At 36.2% G+C, this 23039-nt stretch overlaps 1 protein-coding gene across 16 annotated transcripts in view; it reads right to left on the reverse strand.

Moving 5' to 3' along the window:
• The window catches only part of ZMYM4 (zinc finger MYM-type containing 4), a 168067-nt gene that overhangs the window by 89957 nt on the left and 55071 nt on the right, over positions 1-23039 (reverse strand). For 14 of the 16 annotated variants that reach the window (XM_070260445.1, XM_070260455.1, XM_005607212.4 and 11 more), the window contains exon 2: positions 666-711. The exons of the other annotated variants lie outside the window; for them this stretch is intronic. In XM_070260445.1, the coding sequence (XP_070116546.1) occupies positions 666-711 (46 nt within the window). The remainder of the gene's footprint in view (positions 1-665; positions 712-23039) is intronic. 16 annotated transcript variants of the gene reach the window in all.

A 23039-nucleotide genomic window follows, 5' to 3' on the forward strand; every position in this document is an offset into this window, starting at 1 on the left:
AATGTAATAGGTCCAAATTCACTGAGTTAGAAAGATGTCTAGGCAGTTGAATGAAAAAAGCAAGAACAGTATTCATATGATCCCTATACACATACATAAATCCCCACCTACCATATATCCATATATATACTTTCATAGAAAAAAAGTCTGGAAAGATATATATTAAACTCTTAAAATTGGTTATCTTTGGAGAATGGTAAAGACAAAGGCTTTTATTTTCTGCTTTATTCATTTTTGTACTATAAAATTGAATGTATTACTTTTATAATCATAAGACACAAAAGTTTTTTTTAAGAAAATCATGTAACATGGAAAGACTATAAAGAGAAAATGAAGAGACCCTGTAAACAAAGTAGCAAACTTTCTTGAGTATTAAGTTCAGTATCAACTTTTACATGATTCACACATACACAAAGTCTGACTATATTTCAATATTAATAACTGTGAAAATAAAATATTTACTTTAAAAAAAAGTAAGACTTTTAACAATTCAGATCAACATGCTGCAAATACTAACAGGGCGTGATGAGATCTAAACTAAATCAAAGTGAACCATCACAGTAACCAGCCCTAACTAAACACTGTTATAGATAAATGCTCTCTCTAAACTTATAATTATTATCTATGTAAAGACATGATTGGTTTTTTTCTAAAATGGTACTTACAGTTCTCTACAATTTCATCAAAAACTGCACCAGTTTTCTGGTCAAACTGTAAAAGCAAAAAAGGAAAAAGAAAAGTAACATTATTCTCATGTTCTTCCACCATACTTTTTGGCTTCCTTTCCTGCTCCCCCAAGAGCTGTCATTTTCAACCAAGGTGTACAAATACACAACAACAGAAACAAAACACCGCCAAAAAGAGTAAAGGAAAACTAGGGGCTGGCCCCGTGGCCGAGTGGTTAAGTTCTCGTGCTCCGCTGCAGGCGGCCCAGTGTTTCGTTGGTTCGAATCCTGGGCACGGACATGGCACTGCTCATCAAACCACGCTGAGGCAGCGTCCCACATGCCACAACTAGAAGGACCCACAACGAAGAATATACAACTATGTACCGGGGGGCTTTGGGGAGAAAAAGGAAAAAAATAAAATCTTTAAAAAAAAAAAAAAAAAAGAGTAAAGGAAAACTGAGAATGAACAAAGGAAGTTCTCAGGCCAAAGCCCCCAAACCAAAAACAAAGAGATAAACACATGCCCTCTCTATAAAAAAACTACTTATTTCTTAAAAACCACATTTATGTCACAAAATACAGAGGATCAGATATATCAAGGATCATATATATTTGTAACAATAATAAACACAGTCAATCCTTATTGAGAACTTACTAACACTCACTGAGAACTATGTAAAACTTCTAATCAAAACTTAACAGAGGGCCAGCTGGTGGCGCAGCAGTTAAGTTTGCACGTTCCACTTCGGTGGCCCGGGGTTCACCAGTGTGGATCCTGGGTGCGGACATGGCACTGCTTGTCAAGCCATGCTGTGGCAGGCATCCCACATATAAAGTAGAGGAAGACGGGCACGGATGTTAGCTCAGGGCTAATTTTCCTAAAAAAAAAACCCCAAAAGAATAACAAAAAAAAACTTAACAGAACATCAGCACCAATAGGTTTTGCTCTTGGGCAAAAAGGCAGAAATCTGCTGCTCTTTAAACAAAAGTCAGCCATGTTACAGGGATGGTTCCTATTTGAGTATGTTAGGACTTACGTCAGAAGCAGAGCCAAGTCTGAGGTAATTTCAGACCTTTAAAACAGATAAAGGGGAAAGACTAGCACGTTCCACCCCTAGTCTTTAAAGGTCTCCTCACTTTGGCAAGTGTGAGCATTCCAGCCTCCTGCTCCCCTGCCTACTGCTCATCAACGAGCCAAGAACACAAGGAAGGCTGCTCCTTGATAAACCTGGCCTACCAAAACTGAGAGTGTGAACCCCCATTCAAGGAAGAAACTTTTAAAGGAAAAGAACTTTACGTACCTACATAACTAAATACCTACATAACTGCTGAGGAAACACAACAGCTAGCCATAGTAATCAATAGTATCTGATATCCATAAATGTGAACAACCAAGGATCCCAGGTTTCGGAAAGAAACTATGTGAAAGAGAAGATTCAAGGTGAATAAACAGCACAACCACTCAAGAAGGAAACAATTAATTTACAGAAAAGAAACTTATAAAAACTATTTTAAGTGGTATCTGAGAGGCTACAGATGCAAAAGACTAAGCACAGATAGCCATGAAAAGGAGACATGAGAGAGTATTTCAAAACAAGAAAATGACCGCAAAAATAAGAATTTTATTGGACAGGCTAATGACAAAGTTTTCAATCAGTTTCGAAAAAAAATAAAACGAAAAGTCAGAGTTCAAAAAGATATTTTATATGACGAGATAAAAGACTGAATCAATAGATGTAACAGGAATCTCAAAGGCATCCCCAAAGAAGAGAACAATGGAGAAGTGAAATAATGAAGAAAATTTCCCTGAACCAAAAACATGAATATTTGAGATTAAATGGGCCCACCAAAGACCAAAGAGAAACGAAAAAAAAGGATACATCCTGGTGAAATTTCAGAATTCCAAAAGAAAACAAGAGGAGGAATACAAAGAATTATAGTGCAAGTGATTCATAAAATATATTTAATGTAACAGAATTCAACTATACAAACACTGAAAAGGAAAGAAATAGTAAAGGCCACTCTGCCTACCATTGCACTCCAAGAGCTACACTCCAGAATGAAAGGGAAATGGCGATGTGACTGCAAGCCAAAGGATGAAAGCACTTGTCTCCATTAAGAAGGATCCAAGTGTTTAAAGATAATGCACTTTTTGTATAATACTGCCTCTAGACACTTTACATGGTGCTCAATCAAAGAAACTACAATCTTACTAAAAAAAATGGGGGGCCAGCCCAGTGGCACAGCAGTTAAGTACACACATTCCGCTTCTCGGCGGCCCGGGGTTCATCAATTTGGATCCCAGGTGAGGACATGGCGCTGCTTGGCAGAAGCCATGCTGTGGTAGGCGTCGCACGTATGAAATGGAGGAAGATGGGCATGGATATTAGCTCAGGGCCAGTCTTCCTCAGCAAAGAGAGGAGGACTGGCAATGGTTAGCTCAGGGCTAATCTTCCTCAAAAAAAAAAAAAAAAAAGGTAGTGATATTACCAAAGGTGGTATATCTATACACTATGGGTGACAAAGAGATTTTCTAAGATAATTTGAACTATGTGCCATTTCATCTCGTGAACTGGTTCTAAAATCTAACTCGTAAGATAAGACTGCTCTATAACAACAATCAGACTGATACCATATTTCTCCCCTGTAAGCTGGAACACAAAAGATCAATGACTTCCACATTCTAAAAAGAAAAAAAAAAATTGGAATTCAGACCACTCAAGTGTTATCATAAAAAATATTTAACAAAATGAAACACAATTAAAATTATACTGGATACAAAAAAAACACAACTGATTATGACTCAGAAGAAATGAAGAAACCTAGACGGGAAGAACATCAGGTGTTGACGCTTTAGAAGACACTCTTTCTAGTGGCAAAAATTCCAGGATTAAATTTCATTCTCTATGGTTCAAAACCAAACCCTTGTTTTACTACTTCTCCCTCCCTCCTTCTCAAATAGAAAATAAAAAACAAAGACTAAAACATTGTCTCTTGATGCCAAACAATCTATACGCTTGTTTACAAATAGACACAGTATCATGCAGCAAGTCCCTTTTGTTGACACTGGGTACACAGTTCCAAAACCATAGGGACAAAATAGAGTAGCAGCTGCCAAAGGCTGGGGGTGGAGGAGAAACAGACAATGATTGCTAATGGGTACAGGATTTCTTTTTTGGGTGACAAAATGTTCTAAAATTGATTGCAGTTGCACAACTGTGAAAATACTAAAAACTACTGAATTGTGTGCTTTAAATGGGTGAATTGCATGGCATATGAATGATACCTCTATATAAAGCTGTTTTAAAAACACATTGAGAAAAATACCTCCTATGAAGTTTAGGTATTAAAAACTGAAAGACACTACTGAAACAAGATTAACTACGGAGATGTTATGTGAGCAGAAAGTACCAGCAATTTTAAAGATTAATTTTTAAAATATATATTCAAATGTGTTAAATAAATGTTTAAATACCATGAAGCCCCTCAGGTGCAATTTCCCGTGTTGAGGTTAGCTCATTTTAATGTAAACCTCTTTATGTATGTGAACTTGATAAGGTAGAGCATCAATTAAGAGAGAGTCTATCTTTGACTCTCCTTGATTTTGTTTTGTTTTTATTAGTTTTAATTCAAACCTGCTGGTAACTACTTACTTAACATCATACAATCAGTAAGACTAACATTGTTCTCAATTAAATGATGGGCAGGACTCCAGAACACTGCTTGCCCTATAATCCCACCAACTGGGTGACGACAAATTTACAAGTAACACTTAGCTTTGTGATAATACGATGGTTTTACTAATTGTGTTTGGGTGCTTCTTGTCCAATCTGTATATTTCTAAGCAAGAAATTAGATATAAGCAGTTAGTAAATTAGTTTTGAAATTCATGTCCTACTACTCATCCCTCAAGTTTAATGAAAGATTTAATTGAACTTAAAAGTCAAGCTGATTTTAAGAATCTGTAATAACTATTTGTATAGGCAAGGATTTTCTCAACACTACAATATCAAAAATAGAAACTAAAAAAATAAACAAGGGGCAGGAGGAGGGTGAAAAGGGGTAAAGGGACATATGTGTATGGTGCTGGATGACAATTAGTCTCTTGGTAGTGAACACATTGAAGTCTATACAGAAGCTGAAATATAATGATGCACACCTGAAATCTATACAATATTATAAAACAAAGTGATGTCAATAAAAAATTAAATTTTAAAAAAGCAAGAAAAAAGGAAAAAATATAAAATAAACAAATGTGGATATGGACTTAAGACAAAAATACCAGTTTGTTTTCTTTTTCTTTTCTTTTCTTTCTTTTTTTTTTTTTTTGGTGAGGAAGATTGGCCCCGAGCTAATATCCATGCCAATCTTCCTCTGTTTTGTATGTAGGACACCGCCACAGCAGTGCTTGGTGAGCAGTATGTAGATTCGTGCCTGGGGTCTGAAGCTGCAAACCCCAGGCCGCTGAAGCAGAGGGCACAAACTCAACCACTACACCATGAGGCCAGCCCCAATATCAGTTCACTTTTAGTTATCAAAATAGTCTCATGGATCCTACCCAAAGACTTCAAAGTATCTAACTGTTGCCTATTTAAATTTAAAAAATCAGTGTTATAACTTTAAGAGGTATGACAGCTTCAGTCTCAAACTAAGTTTGAATCCCAACTCTGGTGACTCATCAGTTATGTAACTTTTAGCCTCAAATTTCCTCATCCATAAAATATAGATATAGTGATACCTACCTTCCCAGAATTGTCAGGATTAAATGAAAAGCACTTAGCACAGTGCTTAGCAAACTGTAAATACACAATAAATGCGAGCTATTATTACTATACTAATAAAAGATATCTTCACTTGTTTTAAAAATCAGGGTTCACTACAACATTTCACTTGTAAAAATGTATCCACCGCTTAAAATAAAAGGAAAGCAATAGGCAAATAACTTAGCTCCCTGTATTTAAAAAACTAAGCACTGGGGATAAAGCACATTTTTACTTACAAAATAAAACACTCAAGTTCCCTAACCCTAGATGGAGGGAAAAATCAGAATATACTGTGAATTGGTAAATACACCACCCACCCCCTCACACACACACAAAAAATCACAATTAGAAATTTACTGGATCCTGGACCAATAATTGTTATTTTAAAAAAGTTAATTTTCTCTTCTATCCTCCATACAAACATGATGACACTTCACAAATTCCCTGGACATAACTGATAGAATGATTAATACCATAACCTTTATTTTCAAAACTGATTTTAATATTTTCGACAATTTGAGAGTTTATATGATAAACTTATTCAATGAAAACTAAATAATAGACGAATAGCTCTAAAATAGTTTGGGGAGTTGAAGCTGGGTTTTTCAATGATTAAGTAGAAACTGAAAACTGTCAAACGTGCTTCATTTTTTTCCTCTCTAAAACCTACTCTTTTCATCATGGGTCCCTTTTTCATTTTAGTGGCAGTCCCAACACCCTAGAAGTCAAACAAGAAATCTCAACATTAGGGGTTTTTTCCTTCATTCCCTTCAACTGATAAGAGAACTATCATTTCTATTTCCAACACATCTTAGTGTTTTAGATAAATCTCTTCTCTCCATCACAAGCTAACCTATACAGGAGTCAGGAAAGGCAAAGAAACTGTTCCTTAATTTAAGATCTAAAGGACGACTAAGAAATAAAACAGGTGAAAAGGTGAGAAAGAAGATTCAAGAAAAGAACAGCAAATGTAAAGGTTCTTTGCAGAAGAAAGAATAGAGAATTCAAAGAACAGAAAGGCTGGGTGGATCAGAATTCTGGGAGTAAAGCAGGCCAGCACTGTAAGATAAAGCTGAGGATAACTCATGGGCCAAACATCGCAGGACATTCTTCATAGACAGGGCGACCACATATTCCAGTTAGCTGAAAGCATCTCAGTTTACACCTATCAACTCCATGTAATTGATAATGTGCTCCCTTTCACTGGCGAAAGTGTCTCAGTTAGGTCAACCTAAGTATTAGTCATGTTTAGATACTGGATTTCATCCTAAAAAAAAAAAAACCATTGAAGGATGTGGCAGGAAGGAAGATATGAGTTCTGAAAACAATCACTCTGACTATGAAGTAAAGTCATTTTCTCACTCCTACCCCAAGTTCCAATCACACCTTCTCACTGTTTTCTCCCTACTAGGAATGTCTACCTGATGAAATCCCACTGCTTCTTCAAAGCGCAGCACTTCACTGAGGCCTTCTCTGATAACCCACTGAGAATTCATTACTTCTCTGTAGCACTTGATTTATATTCCATTTACACTTGTGGCACAGTTAACATATATATGACAGTTATCACTTTCTAGATAAATTTTTTTCATCCTAGGATACCTACAAGCCCTAGCACATTATATTGTGTAATCTCTCAATTATCTTCTTTATTAACTGAATGCCATAACCTTGAATTTCTCACCATTTGTGATGTAAAACCTGTAAGATGCTCTAAGAAAAAAAAGAGTTCTATGATCAAATAAATACAGGAAATGCAAATCTTTTTTGGTGATAAATAAATGCTTATTAATTATTAACTGCTAAGAAGTTTAAAACTAAAGAAATCTGTATTTGTTGTTTTGCCCATCATTTTCCAGATGTACTTGATCACAGAACCCTTTTGAAGGATAATATTTATTAACATACTAGAGAACCACAGTGAGAAATGATGCTAACTCATGCTAGCATCAGAGGTTTGTAGATTTGTTTTTCTTGACGTTGGACATTGTTATTATTTTCATTTAATACGCTTTCTTCTTTTTTTCCCAGATGTAAATCATTATATTTTGATTTCTGGGTAGACTACATCATGTTCTCCAGCCAAAGACTAATTACCGTCCATCACCACACACATGTGCCTAATCACCTCTTTCACCCTTCTCCCTACCCGCTTCCCCTCTGGTAACCACCAAGCCAATCTCTGTCTCTCTGTTTGTCGTTGTTTTTATGTTCTATTTATGAGTGAGATGCCTCGGTATTTGACTTTCTCCCTCTGACTTATTTCGCTTAGCATAATACCCTCAAGGTCTATCCATGTTATCGCAAATGGCAAGATCTCATCTTTTTTCTTTTTTCTACACATTTTAATACAAGGTCATTTTCTAATTTAGTAATACACCCCAAAATAAATCTTTTAGTTTTTTTTTTTAATAATCATGCCATTTGACCATCTGTGGTTTTCACAAGTATTGGTATAAGCAAGGACTTTTCCATTTGATAGTTTAACAAATACATAGAACAGAATATAATTATTTAACATGTTAAAGAATATTTCAAATTATCAGCCAAATTTAATAAGGAAATATTAAATAAGGATAGTAAATACTTGGTTCCTAACACTGTCTTCCTACTAAATCTCTCCTTCCAACACTAATCAACCAGAGCAATCTTTCCTATAAAGTAGAGATATGTTCTCAGAATTGTTCTCAACTCAAAATTCAGGTGTCCATTAATAATTAATTGAAGTTGGTAGGCAAGATCAAATATTTACCATTTAATTACCATTAAAGTGGTAATATTACCACTATTTTACCTTGTTCTGAAAGTACTAGTCAATACAGTAAGAAAAAAGAAATATAAAGTATAAACTTTGGGGAAAACCAGTTATTTTTTACAGGTAATATGCTTATCTACTTGAAGAACCCAAGTTAGCAGATTGAAAAAATACTGGAATTAAGAATACATTCCAACAGTGACTCTTTACAAAATTCAACGTTCAAACAATCCATAGCAGGGGCCAGCCCCCAGCCCAGTGGTTAAGTTCGGCACTCTCTACTTCAGCAGTCCAGGTTTGGTTCCCAGGCACAGACCTACAGCCATGCTGTGGTGGTGACTCACATATAGAGTGGAGGAAGACTGGCACAGATATTAGCTCAGGGTGAATCTTCCTCAAGCAAAAGAGAAACACTGGCAACAGATGTTAGCTCAGGGCAAATCTTCTTCAGGGAAAAAAACAGTCAACGGCATTCCTACGAACCAGAAACAATTAGGTAAAATATAAAGGAAAAACAAAGATCCAATTCATAACAACAACTACATATAAAACATTCTGAGGGGCCAGCCCAGTGGCACAGCAGTTAAGTTCACACGTTCCACTTCAGAGGCCCGGGGTTCGCCAGTTCAGATCCCGGGTGTAGACATGGCACCACTTGGCAAGCCATGCTGTGGTAGGCATCCCACATTTAAAGTGGAGGAAGATGGGCAGGGATGTTAGCTCAGGGCCAGTCTTCCTTGGCAAAAGGAGGAGGATTGGCAGCGGATATTAGCTCAGGGCTAATCTTGCCCCCCAAAAATAAAAGTTCTGAAAATACACTTAAGAAATGTATAAAATCATTACGGAAAAAAAAACAAAACTTTTCAGAGGGTAAATATAAACATTGTTTACAAAAGGGAAAAATCATTACCAAAATGAACTCAATTTCCTCACAAAATAGAGAGGCCAGGGTGAATGAGAGGAAACTAGATAAAATCACTATCAAGGACATCTGGAAGAATAAAGGTAAAAAGAATGTCTAGAAAATGCCAAATTACAATAGTGACCAAGAGAAAAATATGCCCTACCATATATCGAAGGTACAATAACTAAAATATGTGGTACTGGCATGGCAATTAATAGAATAATGAAACACAATAGAAAATACAAAGTCCAAAGCCTATTTAAGAATTAAAATAGGACCAGTAACCATTTAAGGTGGAAAAATCTGGATCACCACCTCATACTTTACACCAAAATAAATTCCAGATATCTGAAAAACAAATTGAAAAAAATGAAAACACTAGAAGATAGGAAAGTCTTTTAAGCAGAAACAGAAACAAATATTCTTGAGAAAGTTTAATAAACTTAACCATATTAAAAATAAAAATCGTTTGGAAAACTTAAAGACAATTTGGGGAAAAAGTCTGTATTAATACTAACACAGGGGCCGACCCTGTGGACAAGTGGTTAAGTTCTCGTGCTCCGCTTTGGCGGCCCAGGGTTTTGCCGGTTCAGATCCTGAGCACAGACGCAGCACTGCTCATCAGGCCACGGTGAGGCAGCATCCCACATGCCACAACTAGAAGGACCCCACAACTAAAAATACACAGCTATGTACCTGAGAGACTTGGGGAGAAAACGAAAAATAAAATCTTTTAAAAATAATAAAAATTAAAAAAATAATACCACAACAGTTAATATCCTACTTATAAAGCAGTCTTAGAATCCACTAAGAGTAGCATCCCAATAGAAAATGATCAAAGACCATGAACAAGCACTAAACTTTCTTCACTTTTTTTTTTTTTGAGGAAGATTAGTGCTGAGCTAACACCTGCCGCCAATCCTCCTCTTTTTTGCTGAGGAAGACTGGCCCTGAGCTAACATCCCTGCCCATCTTCCTCCACTTTATATGTGGGATGCCTACCACAACATGGCTTGACTAAACTTTCAATCTCACCTGAACTCAAAATTAAAATGAGGTACCATTTTCCCTCAGACTAGCAAAGATACAAATAAATGGATAGAGATAGAAATTCTCTCCTTATTTTCTTTAAACCTAAGTGTATCTAGGAAATTTCTCATTACAGAGAGATCTAATTCACTCTTCTTAGTGGTTATGCAGACTTTTATTGTATTATGCTGATGGACATTTAGGTTGCTTCGAGTTTTTTCTTTAAACACATAGTTGTCATCCTTGTACCTATTAGTTGGCTAACATATGTGAGTGTGTGTTTATGTGTATATAAACATAAAATCGATTCCTAGAAGTGGAATCATGAAATTAAATGGCATAGGCATTTAAGTTTTGATGGATGTTACCAAACTTTCTACCAAAAACATTCTGCCAGTATATATAGACACCAACAGATCCTGTTTCTCAAGAATGTCATCACCACTTGGCATGAAGTTGTTTTCATCTTCCTCAATTTGGTAGGCAAAAAACGTTACCTCATTATTTAAACCTGCATTTGTTGTTTTGTTCTGCATTTAATTGTTTTCATTTTCACTTCTTATATTTTGAATAAGAATCTTCCCATATAGTTATTGACCATCTGTGATTCTTGTTTCTGTCTATTGCCTGATTATGAAATATTTTAGGTGACCTGAGGCAGTGGTTCTGAAACCTGTTTTAATCAGTGATTAACACTTAGCAGAAACCTCACCCTGTGCCAGGTACTTTTTTCAAGCACTTTATGTAACTTCACTCAATTTCACCTCCCCAGAATCTCATCAAGTAAGTATTAACACCTCTGTTTCATACATGAAGAAATGGAAGTACTGAGAGGTTAAGACACACACACACAGACATATACAGTGCTCTGAAAAAGGTTCCCGAGAAAAGGCCCAAACTTCTGACTGTTCAAAATATGGCCATATCTTCCTCTACTGCTTCATCTTTTCCTGCCTTCATGTTCCCATTACAACCCCATCCCCACAGTAAATGCTCTAGCTATTATGAATGACCTGTAGCTCACCTAATCTTTCAGGTAGTTTCATGCCTCTGGACCAGGGTCCACAGTACTTGAGCTTTTCCAGTACTAATTCAATAGTTAACACCTAACTCAGCTTTCATGACTGAGCTAAAGTTACAACTCCTTAATGATGCCATCTCACACAACCCACACACACCCAACTTCCTGAACAAGGTAGAATCCACAAGGCAGAACTCCCCTTCCTAGCACTACTACACGAGATGTGTCTATGATAGCAAATATAAAAATTTGACTCCAAAGGTGGGTATGCTATAAGCAATCAAGGACTCATTCACATTCCTGAAGCTGTATCATGAAATATCCCATCCTTTTGGTAGACTGATCTTCTGACAAATAATAGGAGTTACACAAATGTGGAATTTGAACCCCATTTTGGAGACTATCTAAAAAAGAAATCAATAAAAGTTAACACTTTTTATACAAAAGCCTTTAGAGTTACGCAAAAATTAAAAATAATCTAGTTAGTTTCTTTCAACAGAACCTAAATGAAATCAAGACTCTGTAAAGGATTAGAGAATTCACATTTCTCAAAGCAGGGAGTAGTTTGAAGTATATTCTAGTCTAGAGAGATTTCTGTCTGTTCCATACTGCTGAAAATGCCAAACATATAACAAAAGCCCAATTAATGTGCACTAAATAAAAAAATTACCTTTATTAGTTAATAAGTAATTTAAAACTTGTTTATATTAAAAACTTAAACATCCTAGAATGTACTTTAAAATTTGCAAGAATCTCGAAGATTAAGCAGAAGTTCAAATAGCTTTTATGCTTGCAACAGAGCATTCCAAATTAAATGTCCACTCCTCTTCCCTCATCCCCACAATGGTGACGCTAGTCTTTCCCTATTTCTACATCAATTTAAACATCTCTTATTTAGACTTTACAATCATTTTATCAAATTGGAAAATGTAACAAACATGTTATGGAAAAAACATTTTTTCTACAGGTAGAACTCACTTTGCACTGTAGTACAGAACCATAAGAATGATCTTAAAGCTGAAACTGAGCAAAGAATTCTCAATAATCAAAGGGAAAAAAATTACTCTTTTTCTATGATCTTCAAAAGTTTTGTCAAAACATTTAAAATTCTTACCGTCAGTTACAAATGTACAGGGGAATGAAAATACCGTGTAACTAATATTGTTTTATAAATTAAACCAGAAGAAACATGGAGAAGCAAAGTGTTTTACTTCTTTGCAAAAACTCACCAAGAGCACACAGTGTCTGTCTTCTTTCGCTCATGTATTCTATGATACAGTATAAGCATCTTGTCCATGCCTTGGCAAAACCTCATGATCCCTTCCAAGGCTGGTTCAGCTTTCAACATTTTACCCTTTGCCCTTTCAATCTTGTCAAATATTTCCAAGAGTTCCTTTAATGTGAAATTTTTGCCAGAGTCACTTCCTCTGAGACATCGTCATCCTTTTTGTCACAACTACTTTTCTCACTTATGTTGATAAATGGACCTTTGCTAAGTTCCTCAGGCTTCATGTTTGCTCTCCCCTTTATGACCACTCCACAATCCTCTGTCTTCCATCACATAAGTTATTGATGGGATTGCCTTCCAAAACAGAGCTATCCTACATTAAATAGTTGATGATCATAATTACTTGCTCAATTCATCCTTGGAATTTGGGTACAAAGTTCACAGCAGCACCCCTGCCTGCTCTAGCAGCTTAATATATGCTGATTCTGAAACAAAACCAGCGTTTACTGGCAATAAAAAGTTCTTCAGTCTCCTTATACTTAGTTTTCTTTCAATGCAGCAACTAACTTCAATGCTTTGGCATGAATGCTAGCTAAACTGATTGAGATCATTCCTATTACAATTTAAACTAAACGATGTTGAAGCAATTTCACGTTGTTTAAATATAAATATCCGTTTGAGTTTTCCATACAGTTCATATTGTACCTTCATGCAGGCCCAGCTCTTGTCCTATCTTTACCCGTCTGTCACTATTTTCAAATCTGCTATCACATCCAATTTTTCAGATCTAGTGTTACCACTTTTCATTTCTTTGCTGCACTTCCATCTTTGCTAATCAACTGTCTCCTTTGATAATCTAGTTTTGTAAACTGTCACGTGGATTTATCATGGGAGACAAGGAGTTAACACAACTATACTCTTTCCTGTCTGTGCAAGAACTGAATAGCAGATGCAGTGACCAATCTCCAGCAGACTTTGAGAGAAGTATAACGTGACTGATCACTGACACAGCAGGTCTTAAGAAAGACTGTTAACATCAATACTGTTACTTTCTAGTCACTGCTCTGCTACTAATTCACTAACGGACCCGAAACAAGAAACTTAACTCCTCAGGGGCTCAAATTCTTCAAGCCATATAAATTAATGAAGCTGGTCTACAAAATCCTAAAAGTTCTCTCCAAACTCTCAAATTTGATGCTCACAATTCACTTCTAGTTAGGCATAAACTAAGAACTCAAACTGGTATAACGGAGACTGAAAACTTAAGGACACTATAAAACTAGATCTCATTCTCTCTCCATAGGTGCGTTTTTCCTAATTGAATGACTTCTTAAGATGTTAACAACTCCTCCTTTAAAATGGAATCAAATCCATCTTCTTTTCACATTTTTATTCATTCCAAAATTTAAGTTAATTAAACAAAATAATTATTTCCACTGAAATTACTCTGACATGAACTAAAAATTAAGTAGTCTTGATTTCTCCCTCAAAACAAGACTGGCTATCAATCAACTTACTCTAAGTACATGTAGCATTAGTAATTCATATTTCATATGCTGTCAGCATACTTTATTGGTAGTGTTTTTTAAATGCTATGGTAGGATAAAAATCAAAGTTCTAACTAGAAATAGTTGAGGCAACTTGGATTTTACAAGCTCATAATTCTATAAAAGGAAGCAACTGAATTAATTTCAATTTCAGAAATATACTGAACAACTCAGCCATCAGAAATGTATTATTAAAGATTCACAGAATGTATCACTTGCATGTTGAATTTACATTACACATTTAATGGAAAAAAATCTGTTCAAATAGCTACCAAAGCGTAATAAAGATAAAACAGTTAAAATTTATCACCAAATACTAGAGAGTACAGTTGGCCCTCCATATGGGCAGGTTCTGCATCTGTGGATTCAACCAACCACAGATCATAAGGGCTACCATGGTTGTGTCTGTACTGAACATATAAAGACTTTTTTCTTTTCATTATTTCCTAAACAACACAGTATAACAACGATTTACACAGCATTTACATTAATATGTAATCTACAAAGTATACAGGAGGATGTGTGTAGGTTACATGCAAATATTATGCCATTTTATATAAGGGACTTGAGTATCCTTGGACTCTGGTATCCACGGGGGTCCTGGAACCAATCCCCCACAGATTCGGAGGGATAACTGTATAGATTCTCAGCCAGTGCAGAGAAAATAGCTTCAAACAAAAATCAAATTCAATTGTGAAAAGATATCACGCTCAAATGACTTCTTTTATGACGTCTTTACAGAATAGGTAAGGAGAGAATTAATCTATCCAGACTTAAAAAGGAAACAGAGGGGATAGCCCAGTGGCATAGTGGTTAAGTTTACATGCTCCTCTTCAGAAGCCCAGAGTTCACTGGTTCAGACCTACACACTGATCATCAAGTTATGCTGTGGTGGGGTCCCAGATAGACGAACTAGAAGGGCATACAACTAAGTACCAGAGTTTCACAGAGAAAGAAAAAAAAAAAAGAGGAAGATTGGCAACAGATGTTAGTTCAGGGCCCATCTTCCTCACCAAAAAAGGCAATACCTAAAATGAAAAAGGAAACAGAAAAGTCATTTTTGAAAAGGTGGATAATGTCTCCCTTTCAACCTGAATGTGGAAAATGTTACATTTACCCTTACATGTAAACTAAGGAAGAAGGAAAATATGTGTTCCCATGATTCTTTATAATATGTTTGGAATTATTAAACTACATTTTTGACACCAAGTTTTCTACTCCAAAATGATACATAAATTTGGTTACTAGTTTGGAAAATCTGGAATATTTATAATGAAATCCAGAAATGTTCCTCAAAGAAACTATTTTCAGGGTTTCCTAAAATCTACAGCAAATACAAACTTGTAAATTATAAAACTTACAACAAATAAAAGGTTTCTTCAATTTGTTAGGGTAAAAATAAAAACCTCAGATCCCTGACTTCAATCAAGGGGTAAACTGCCACAAGCCCAAAACAGTAAAAATCAATCCAAAGAAATCTCCTAGATCATGTGCTGATGAAAAATTGAAGAGCCAACTGATGTCTACCTTGAAACTATCTGTGGAACGAAGACAGAAGGCAAACAAAGACTATCCAGCCTGCAAATATCTGCAGCCATATAAGAAACCTTTGAAAAAGAAAACCCCAGAAGTACTGGTTCTGTATCTGTGGTTCTTGGACTCTCACTGGTCTCCCATGACCCTTTTGATTCCCATAACCCCTTCAGGAGTCCCCAAAGTCAAAACTATTTTCGCAGTAATGCTGAGACAATATATGTATTTTTACTGGTTTGACCTTCGCACTAATGGTGCAAAATCAATTCTGGATATAATTATTGGCCCCTTATACAGTGGCACCAAATCATACTGGTAGTCACTGTATTCATCACTGCCCAAAAATGGCTGTCATGAATATATATTAGAAAGAAAATAGGATTCTCTTAAGAGAGAATCTCTTGTAGAACTAACCAAATATCATCAAGTACTTCTATTTAAAGAATTTAAAAGCAAGTCCAACCAGTTCAGTCTTCATCGTAATTAAAATATTTATTCCTTTAGTGATATTCCATTAACTTTTTCTATCATGAAAAACATTACCAAAATCTAAATTCATGTTTTTTCGAAAGCCATAATTACTGTATGGTAATACAACTATGTAATTATGCTTTAGCATAAAATTTAATAGGTTAAACAAGATAATGTAGGTAGAGACTAGAAGGATCAAGCTTAAATTGTCACTAAAAAATAACTCAACTAAATTTTCACAGTAGTTTTCAAACCTAATTTGTAGATTTATGTTGAATTAATCCCAGATGATCTAACAGACCAGAAAAAACGAAACCAATGAAAATATCTAACAAGTATGAAAACTTAGCATTTCTGTATCTTTCACCTTATATAAAACAACAGTTGTTTTTTTTTGAGCCCTGAGCTAACATCTGCTTCCAATCCTCTTTTTTGCTGAGGAACACTGGCCCTGAGCTCACATCCGTCCCTATCTTCCTCTACTTTATATGTGGGACGCCTACCACAGCATGGCTTGTCAAGCGGTGCCATGTCCACACCTGGGATCAGAACTGGCGAACCGCAGGCTGCTGAAGCGGAACGTGCGCACTTAACTGCTGTGCCACAGGGCCAGCTCCAACAGCTGTCTTTTTGAATGAACATTTTACTAAATACATACATACTATCTCTTTCTAAAGGTGAGGAGAAGACACTATGTAAATTAGTTATCAGCATATTACATGCTGGAAAGTAATCTAGTAAATTGCTTTCCTAGCTATAGAAACTGGATGCACTCAATCACATGTCTCTAAAACTCTTAATTGATGAAATGTCTATAAACTGTTTTAGAAATATTTAAAAATTAACTCCTCATTTTTTAAAGGACTCACATAGACTTGAAACATACTTCTTTGAACCAAGAATATATGTCAGTTATATATACACAATAAATTATATGTGTACATATAAGAATTGATATATAACCTCAATATATAAATAGTTCTGTAATATTCAAAATTTTTAAATAATCATGTATCACTCTGATAAGCAGAAAGTAAAATTTTAAGCCCCAACAAGTCATATCATATATAAATTTAAAATATCATGTACATTTTAATATGACTTTTTAAAAAAGAAATGGCAACAAGTGACAATACAGTAAAGGTTTTTATCTTAGCCAACACGCAAACACACATCCTTTAAAAATCTCCTAATCTCTAGAATTGTCCCTGGGAACAAAAATAACAGATAAAAGCTTACCGTTAAAACATGCAGGACAGATATTTGTTGCCACATTATTTTCAACAACAAAAAATTGCAAGAGTACCCCCCACGTGGAAATAAATGATTTATTAATACACATTATACTAGGGAATTCTAAAGAATAAGGTAGAAAGTTCTGGAGAGAGTTGGTGGTGATGTCAGCAAAACATTCTGAATATAATTAATGCCTCTGAACTATAAACTTAAAAATGATAAAAGTGGCAAATTTTATGTTATGAATACTTTACCACAATAAAAAAAAAGTGTAAGGTAGATCTGAACATACAACTTTGATGGGATACATACACTGAGAGAAAATAGAGATGGTTTACCATTCTACAACAACTAAAGACAGACACTTTTTAAACTAACAGAAAGACAAAAAGTCTCAAGAAAAAAATAGATATTATGATATTATGAAGAACCAGATTGAAATTTTAAACTGAAAAATTTAAAAAACAACATAAAAATTCATTCAATGGTTACCAAGGGAAGGGGTAATGGGTCATTATTATTTAACGGGTACAGAATTTGTCTGGGATGATGGAATAGTCCTAGAGATGACTAGTGATTACACAACAATGTGAAAGATATTAGTGCAAATGAATTGTACACTTCAAAATGGTTAAAATGGTCAATTTTATGTTATGTATGTTTTACCACAATAAAAAAATTCATAATGAATAAAACAAATTCTCTGTTTATCGGCTCAACAGGAAAACGGAGACAGAGAGGACAGAGCCGTGAAAATAGATTAATACACTACCTAACCTGAATAAGAAAGATAAAAGACATTGAAAAAAAAATGAGCAGAGCCTCAGAAACTTGTAAGACAATATGAAAAAGTATAACATTCACATAATCAGAGTCTCAGAAAGAGAGAAAAATTGTAGTGCAGAAAAAAATACTTGAAGAAACAATGTTTGAAAACTTCCCAAATTTGAATAAAAGACATATATGTGCAGATTCAAGCTAAGCAAACCCCAAAGAGAATAAATTTAAAGATACTCACACCAAGGAACTCATACTCAAACTGCTGAAAACTAAAGACAAACAAAAACTCTCTAAAATAGCCAGAGAAAAACAACACATTACCTATCATTGCAGATTTCACATAAGAAATCTTGAATGCCAACAGAAAGTGGAAAAACAGTTTTAAAGTGCTGAAAGAAAACAACTGTCAAACCACAAATCTACATACAATGAAAATGCTCTTTAGGAATAAAGGTGAAATAAAGATATTCTCTGTTGAGGAAAACTAGAAGCCTTCACTGTCAGCAGACCTGCTCTAAAAGAATTGTTAAGAAAGGTTCTTTAGCTACAGCAATCAGGCAAAAAAAAGAAAGAAAAGGGATCCAAATTGAAAAGGAAGAAGTAAAACCATCACTTCTTGCAGATGACATGATTTTATATCTAGAATCCACTTTTAGAAATAATAAACGAACACAGTAAATTTGCAGGATACAGAATCAACATATAAAAATCAGGGGCCACCGGCCCCATGGCCAAGTGGTCAAGTTCACGCCCTCCATTTTGGGGGCCTGGGGTTTCATCAGTTCGGATCCTGGATGCAGACGTGGCACCGCTCATCAGGCCATGGTGAGGCGGCATCTCACATAGCACACCCAGAGGCACTCACAACTAGAATATACAACTATGTACTGGGAGGGTTTTTGGGAGAAGAAGAATAAGAAAAAATAACAATAATAATAGGATTGGCAACAGATGTTAGCTCAGGTGCAACCTTTAAAAAATAAAATAAATCAGTTGCACTTTTATACACTAAAAACAAGTAGCAGAAAGAGAAATCAAGAATACAATCATTTACAATCGCAAGAAAAAGAATAAAATACCTAGGAGTAAACTCAACCAAAGAGGTCAAAGACCTGTACACTGAAAACTATAAAACTTGGTTGAAAGAAATTGAAGACAACACAATGAAATGGAAAGATATTCCACACTCTTGGATTATAAAACACAGTTAAAAATGTCCATACTTCCTAAAGCAATCTACAGATTCAATGGAATCAACATCAAGGTTTCAATGACATTTTTCATAGAAATAGAACAAAGAATCCTAAAATTTATACAGAACAACAAAGGACTCCAAATAGTCAAAGGAATCCTGAGGAAAAAAGAAGAAAGCTGGAGGCATCACACTTCCTGATTTCAAAATATACTACAAAGTTTTAGTAAACAAAACAACACGGTACTGGCACAAAAACAGACACACAGATCAATGGAACAGAATCAAACCAGAAATAAACCCAAACACCTATGGACAGCTAATTTCCGACAAGGGATCCAAGAACATACAATGGAGAAAGGAAAGTCTCTTCAGTAAATGGTGCTGGGAAGACTGGACATCCACATGCAAAAGAATGAAAGTAGACCATTATCTTATACCATACACAAACATTAACTCCAAATGGATTAAAGACTTGAATGTAAGAGTTGACACCATAAAACTTCTAGAAGAAAACATAGGCAGTATGCTCTTCAACATCGGTCTTAGCAGGATCTTTTCAAATACCACGTCTCATCAGGGAAGAGAAACAGAAAAAATAAACAAATGGAACTATATCAAACTAAAAAGCTTTTGCACAGCAAAGCAAACCATCAACAAAACGAAAAGACAACCTAAACGTTGAGAGAAGATATTTGCAAACCACATCTGATAAGGTGTTAATAGCCAAAATACATAAAGAACTCATACATCTCAATAACAAAGAAACAACCAACCAATTAAAAAATGGGCAAAAGATCTGAAGAGACATTTTTCCAGAGAAAATATACAGATGGCCAAGAGGAACATGGAAAGATGTCCAACATCACTTATTATTACAGAAGAGCAAATCAAAACAATGAGACATCACCTCACACCCATGAGAATGGCTATAAATAACAAGACAAGAAATAAGTATTGGAGAGGATGTGGATAAAAGCAAACTCTCATACATCACCAGTGGGAATGTAAACTGATTAAGCCACTATGGAAAATAGTATGGAGATTCCTCAAAAAACTAAGAATACAACTACCATATGATCCAGCTATTCAACTCCTGGGTATTTATCCAAAGCACACAAAAACACGAATGCATAAGAATATATGCACCCCTATGTTCACGGCAGCATTATTCACAATAGCTAAGACTTGGAAACAACCTAAGAGCCCATAAAGGGATGAACGGATAAAGAAGATATGGTATATATACACAATGGAATACCACTCAGATATAAAAAGGAGATGAAATCTTGCCATTTGCGACACGGATGGACCTTGAGGGTATCATGCTGAGTGTAATAAGTCAGATGGAGAAATTAAATACCATATGGTCTCAATCATAAGTAGAAGATAAAAACAACAACAAGAAACAAATACATAGATACAGAGATTACATTGGTGGTTACCACAGGGAAAGTGGGGAGGGAGGAGGGCAAAAGGGGTGACAGGGCACATGTATACAGTGATGGATGGTAATTAGTCCTTGGGTGGTGAACATGATGCATTCTACACAGAAATCGAAATATAATGATGTATACCTAAAACTTACATAATGTTATAAACCAATTTCACCTCAATTAAAAAGAAGGTTCTTTATACAAAAGTGAAATGACATCAAAAGAACATTAAGGAGTGACGTCATCAACATGGGCACATGAGCTCACCGGGGACTCTCTCCCCTCCAAAGTACAACCAAAAAGAGCAACTGCTTTCCAACCAAAAAAACAACCCTAATAACAGAAATCGTCAGAGACCCACAGCAGCCAGACAATGGAAGGCGGAGAGGCTGCAGCCAGCCTCAGAAGAGCTGGAAGCGGGTAGGAGAGATCTTTGCTCCCGCCCCTAGAGACCGGGATCGCTGGCGCGGGTGCGGGAAGGAGTGGTGGAGGGGCCACGCATCGGGGATGATCCTGGACTCCCACCACCAAGCAGCAGAAACTCTCTAACAGGGGAAAGCTTTCACGTGGGAGAGCCCCAGCAAGCCAGGGCCCCAGTGAGCGAGAGCTGATTCAATAGGGGTTGGCATGAGTGAAAGTGCCCCTCCTCCCCCAACCCACGCTGGGCGCCGCCATCTTGGCTTAAGGCACAGGGCTCAGAAAACAAGCCTCTCGACCCCTGTCTAGTGGCGACAATCTGTAACTGCAGCTGAATAATAGCAGCATGCTCAAAAACCGCTCATCTACCATCCAGGAATTTATAAAAGCTCCAGTCCAAAAGGAAAACAATGAAAATACAGAAGTAGGTACTGAGGGCTTGAAATGGGTAAACTAACTGAAGAGAAGTTCAAAATAGCTATCCTCATGGGGCCGGCTCCGTGGTCAAGTGGTTAAGTTCACATGCTCCGCTGCGACGGCCCAGGGTTTGGATCTTGGGCGCGGACATGGCACTACTCGTCAGGCCACGTTGAGGCGGCGTCCCACATCCCACAACTGGAAGGACATGCCACTAGGATGTACAGCTGTGTACAGGGGGGTTTGGGGAGATAAAAGCAGAAAAAATAGAAAAAAGGATTGGCAACAGTTGTTAGCCCAGGTGCCAATCTTTAAGCAAAATCGCTACCCTCAAAATATTCAATGAGGTAAAGGGAAATATAGAGAAACAAGTCAACGAGTTCTGGAGTTACTTCACAAAAGAGATTGAAATTATAAAGAAGAATCAATTAGAAATACTAGAGATGAAAAATACAATGGATCAGATAAAACAGAATACGGATTCCCTGAATGCCCGTGTAGACACCATAGAGGAGCAAATTAGCATAAAAGAAGATAGACAGGCTGAATGGCTCCAGACAGAGGAAGAAAGAGAACTAAGAATTAAAAAACCTGAAGAAAATCTCAGCGAAATAGCTGACTCAATGAGAAAATGCAACTTAAGAATCATCAGAATTCCTGAGGGCGTGGAAAAGGAAAATGGAGCAGAAAGTGTGCTCAACGAAATAATAGAAGAGAACTTCCCAAATCTAGGGATTGAGAGAGAAATGTGCGTGGAAGCTTTCAGATCTCCTAGATTTGTCAACGTAAAAAGACCTACCGCAAGGAACATAGTAGTAAAAATGGCAAAAAGGAAGGATAAAGACAGAATACTCAGGGCAGCAAGGCGTAAGAAAATAACCTACAAAGGAACCCCCATCAGACTTTCAGCAGATTTCTCTACAGAAACCTTAGAAGCTAGGAGAGATTGGAGTGACATATACAAAACTTTAAAAGATAAAAATCTTCAGCAAAGAATACTCTACCAAGCAAAAATACCCTTCAGATATGAGGGAGAAATTAAATATTTTCCAGGCAAACAAAATCTGAGGGACTTCATAGCCACACGACCTGCACTACAAGATATCTTCAAGAAGGCTCTCACACATGAAAAAAGAAAAAAGGGAGTAAGGGGTGACAAAACACAGTAGGGAGACAAATAGAATCTGAATAGGATAGCAAATATTTAACTATAGCTTTAGCATAAAGGGAAGGAAATCACAAAAGCAAAGACAATCTTATCACTCTAACCAAAAACTCACAACACAAGTTGGAATAAGAGATGAAAATAATAATTTAGGGGGGGAGGAGGAAAGGGACTGAAACAGTCTAGGGTAAGGAAGTCAGAGACCACCAGAAAATGGACTGTGTTATACACGAGATTCTGAATACAAACTTCAGAGTAGCCACTAAACTACAAAACTGAACAGAGAAACAAAACATAAATAAGGAAAAATCTAAGAAACCCAGCATAAGAAATTGTAGAAGTCAATGGGTAGGCTAAAACACACAGGATGAGAAACAAAGGAAACACAGGAAAACCAGAAAATGAGCAACAGAATGACAGCAGTAAGCTCTCATGCATCAATACTCACCCTCAATGTAAACGGACAGAACTCTCCAA

The sequence above is a fragment of the Equus caballus genome, chromosome 2 (genome assembly GCF_041296265.1).
Source record: "Equus caballus isolate H_3958 breed thoroughbred chromosome 2, TB-T2T, whole genome shotgun sequence".
NCBI lineage: Eukaryota > Metazoa > Chordata > Mammalia > Perissodactyla > Equidae > Equus > Equus caballus.